Source organism: Limulus polyphemus, unplaced genomic scaffold (genome assembly GCF_000517525.1).
Source record: "Limulus polyphemus unplaced genomic scaffold, Limulus_polyphemus-2.1.2 Scaffold4328, whole genome shotgun sequence".
Classification (NCBI taxonomy): Eukaryota; Metazoa; Arthropoda; class Merostomata; order Xiphosura; family Limulidae; genus Limulus; species Limulus polyphemus.
This window is the reverse complement of record NW_013669938.1, coordinates 80,823-85,060: the sequence shown is the minus strand read 5'-3', so window position 1 is coordinate 85,060 and position 4,238 is coordinate 80,823. Positions and strand designations below refer to the sequence as shown.

The following is a 4,238-nucleotide window of genomic DNA, read 5'->3' as shown; positions in this document are numbered from 1 at the left end:
TTTCCAAAATATAGAAAATTAATATGGTTTGTTTTTAATTATGCACAAAGCTACAAAAGGGCTATCTGTGCTCTGCCCACCACGGGTATCGAAACCCGGTTTCTAGCGTTGTAAGTCCGCAGACATACCGCTGTGCCACTGGGGGGCAATTAATATGGTTAAAATAAAATTTCATGGACTGGTAGTTAAGGCGCTCAACTCACAATCTGCTGGTTGCGGGTTCGAAACCCCGTCACACCGAACATGCTCGTCCTTTCAGCCGTGGGGGGCGTTATAACGTTACGGTAAATCCCATTATTTGTTGGTAAAATAGTAGCCCAGGAGTTGGCGGGGAATGTTGACTATCTGCTTTCCCTCTAGTCTATCATTGCTAAATTAGGGACACCTAACGCAGACACCCCTCGTGTAGCTTTGCGCGAAATTCAAACGAAACCAAACCCTAGCATTAAAGTCCTCCCCCACCCCTCAAAAGCTCAGTGGTAAGTCTGAACACTAATAATGCTAAAAACCGAGCACAACACAGATAGCCCATTGTGTAATTTTGCGTTTAACAACAGCTAAACCACACCCTAGCAAAACAAAACAAAAAAAGCACAGGAACTGTATAGAAAACTTAGACTAAAGATAATATTCAGTTTCTGAAGATATCCCAGTTTGATCAGTTCCTACAGTTATATGTTTGTTTGTTTGTTTTGAATTTCGCGCAAAGCTACACGAGGGCTATCTGCGCTAGCCGTCCCTAATTTAGCAGTGTAAGACTAGAGGGAAGGCAGCTAGTCATCACCGCCAACTCTTGGGCTACTCTTTTACCAACGAATAGTGGGATTGACCGTCACATTATAACGCTCCCACGGGTGAAAGGGCGAGCATGTTTGGTGGGACGGGGATTCGAACCCGCGACCCTCAGATTGCGAGTCGAGCGCCCTAACCACCTGGCCATGCAGGGCCCCCTACAGTTATAAGTCCTTCCAGTGGGTTAGCGGTAGGTTGACTGCTAAAATTCAGGGTTCGACTCCTCGTGATGGAGAGCGCGCAGATAGCGTAGTGTGTAGCTTTGCTCTAAAACAAACAAACAATACAATTAAAATGCAAATTAAAACGACTGAATGTGTTTAATCCAAGTTAATCGCATTTACAATTATACGCTTCGGTTTTATATTATTAACCATTTTTTTAACGGGTCACAGTGATTAACATTTTCAGTCAACATATAATTTTTACGCAGTTTACTTTTTTGTGTTACTTCTTAATTTTACTTTGGTATATTATCAAAATGTAAAAATATTTACAGTAAATTTGAACCACTTTTTTGTAATTCATTATTATCACTAAAAGTTTGATGAAACGCCATTTCACTTCGCATATGCTCCCCCCCCCCCAATGATACAGCGGTATGTCTTCGGACATACAACTCTGGAAATCGGGTTTCGATACCCGTGGTGGGCAGAGCACAGATAGCCCATTGTGTAGCTTTGTCCTTAATTACAAACAAATATCAAACACTTCGCATATTCCGCATATATCGAAACCTGGTTTTTAGCGATATAAGCCTTCAAACTTACTGCTGAGCCATTCGGAGGGGTGAGGTGGAGGTATTCGTTGGTATGATATTATCTTGAAGACGTGTGATGTTTTCTTTCTTTACAAGAAAAACTGAAAGGACAAGCTTTTCTAGTAATCATTCCATCATTTTTACAGCGATTCTTACAGCGAACAAAGCACAAATAGCTCATTGCGTAGCTTTGTGCTTGGCTACAAACTAACAAAAACCCGGAATTAAATGCGTTTTTTCCCCATATTTTATACAATAAAAAAGTGCCAATCGATATTCTTAGCTCTGTAGTACTTTTGTAATGTTTTCACATCGTGGACCTCCAGTGCGGAGTGAGTGAACCAAGTTTCTTGCGAAACAGTATTAAAAATCTAAATTCTGTTTTTGGTTCTAGCTCGTCTCGTGGGAAAGAACAGTACAATTAGACTCGAATACCTAACTGACTTTGTGTCCACCTAATCGTTAAGAAAATATCGTGTGTAAACCTTATTTTATAAAGCTTGATATTTCAGGTAGTTCACAGAAAATTATCATGGTATATGCCTTAAACAACTTGGATGAACAGTCACTTGGTGATCACATTGTCTCAAAACTCGTTCTTGTATCGATCGGAAACAGTCATGAAACTAGTGTTTTTATTCGTAAACAAAAACAAGATATCTCGTAAGAACATTAATAACGGACAACGACTTTTAGCTCTTAATAACTGCACTGAAAACCTTTCTTTGAGGAATCCAGGCTCTTGCTTAAACAAACAAAACAACACTAAAGTATGAAACATTCCTTTTGATAAATGATCTGATATATAACAATATTAATATCTAGCGTTTAAACCGCATGTATTTTTGACAGAAAGTATTTGTTGTTTTTTTATTTTATATACTGTTGTTATAAATCCAGTGCAATATATATATATATATATCTTTAAATCGGGATATTTTATCAAACAACGTTTTTTTAAAATTGTTTGTAATAGTCCTAGCTGACACTAAAAACGAAAAACATGTGTTGCTTAAACGAAAAACACGTGTTGCTTAAACGAAAAACACGTGTTGCTTAAACGAAAAACATGTGTTGCTTAAACATACCATTCATATCAATCGAACGAATTAACTGGCATTATATAGAAGTATGAAATATTTACTGGAAAAGCACCGCTCGCTCTGCACGTGGAATATAATATAACATTGTTCACACTTACAAACTACCGAAGAGGAAACACTTTCATCCTTACATTAGTTTTTTTTTTTTAATTCACTTCACTTGATCCGTACTTTAGACTGACAATTCTATCCGTTTGCACAAAAATCCGACTAGATTCGATGAGAGGATATTAGTTTTTCACACTAGTTTCACACCCACTTAAATAATATCGTTTCACTCTTCCATAACTTGGACTGTAGTCATAGTGTTAAAAGTCACATTCTTTTTGGATTCGTGAGAACCATCACCGCTGAAAGATTTCGGCTTCTTTAACACTGACTTTGGCTTGGTTTCTAGCCCGTTATCGGACTCGTCGCTTGTCAGGGACCCACATCTGATTAAGTGAGAAGCACGAGACTGAAAACCCACATTTTTGAATTTCTTCGATTTTAACTGATCCAACAAAATTGGAGAACCTTCCAAAAGCTCCAGACGAGAGCCAGAGCTGGGGTACTCACTTGACACGTACATCTTGCTGTCTGTTACGCCATTTGGGGATTTGTTCCCAAACACTTTTTTTAGCACGCCACAATGGATCTGTGGATCACCACTTCCTGCTTTATTCATCCACCTTGTATATGGCACAGCAATCCGGTTGTTGCTGTTGCCATCCCTCCACGACTCCTGATGCCACAAGTAACCATCACGAATTGCCAAACTGCTTCTATTCCTCTGTCTGTTGAGATGACATTCAATAGATTTTACTGCCTCTGGATTGGAGTGATTCGAAGTATCGGCTCCTAGAAGATTTCTTACTAGTCTTCCCAAAGAAACTTCACCGGCAGATCGATGAGGAGACAAGCCACGACTGACCCTGGAGGACTCCCGTTGTTTTTCGTCGGGACGTGAGACCAAAAGTTTGGCAGGCTCGCGTTGTCGTGTCGATATAGGCTTGCGGTCACGACTTGAACGCGTTACAGCTACCAGAACTTCCCGGTTTACGTTTTTCGTCGAGTCTTCTACCTCAGCGGGGACCTCTATCAAACCTTTGTTTTCTCTAACGTCATTGAAGGTTTGCTCTTGAACCCAAGTTGGCGGGTTAGATGTTTTAAGTTTTTCTGCTGTCTGACTAGATTTAGATATTCCTTGTTTCGTGACCCCTCTTGGAGGTCGTGGCGGCGGTGTTTTCTTCCTGGTTCGAGGTGGCACTTTGGGCTTTTCTTCTGTTGTTGGAACATTGGAATTTTGGTGAGACTCTCGATGTTTTCCAGGGATTGTAGAATCCGGATCGTTAACAGCAATTAATTTTTCGTCCTCTTCCGTCTGTGAAATAAGCGTTATTTTGATATGTGGACATCCTGCGGGTCTTACTGTCTTGGGCTGGTCCACAGACTTTTTAAAGCTTAATCCTTCAGCAACGAGAAAACTTGTATTGTCCCCATTCTCTCTTTTTTTAGGGCCATAATCGGGGACATTAATGTCTTTCCACTTTTCTACCATCTCCTGGAACATGTGATACAACTGGACGACATCCTTTTCCATT

At 40.1% G+C, this 4,238-nt stretch overlaps 1 protein-coding gene across 3 annotated transcripts in view; it reads right to left on the bottom strand.

Annotated features, from left to right (window-relative positions):
* Window positions 1-313: 313 nt before the first annotated feature.
* The window catches only part of LOC111088741, a 6,050-nt gene continuing 2,125 nt past the window's right edge, over window positions 314-4,238 (bottom strand). The window contains exons 2-3 of one of the 3 annotated variants that reach the window (XM_022399619.1): window positions 2,945-4,238; window positions 314-501 (exon numbers count right to left, since the gene is read on the bottom strand). In XM_022399619.1, the coding sequence (XP_022255327.1) occupies window positions 493-501; window positions 2,945-4,238 (1,303 nt within the window). In that variant the 3' untranslated portion in view covers window positions 314-492. Of the gene's footprint in view, window positions 502-2,594 lie in introns of those variants that run through there. The other 2 variants (XM_022399617.1, XM_022399618.1) reach the window with 2 other exon arrangements.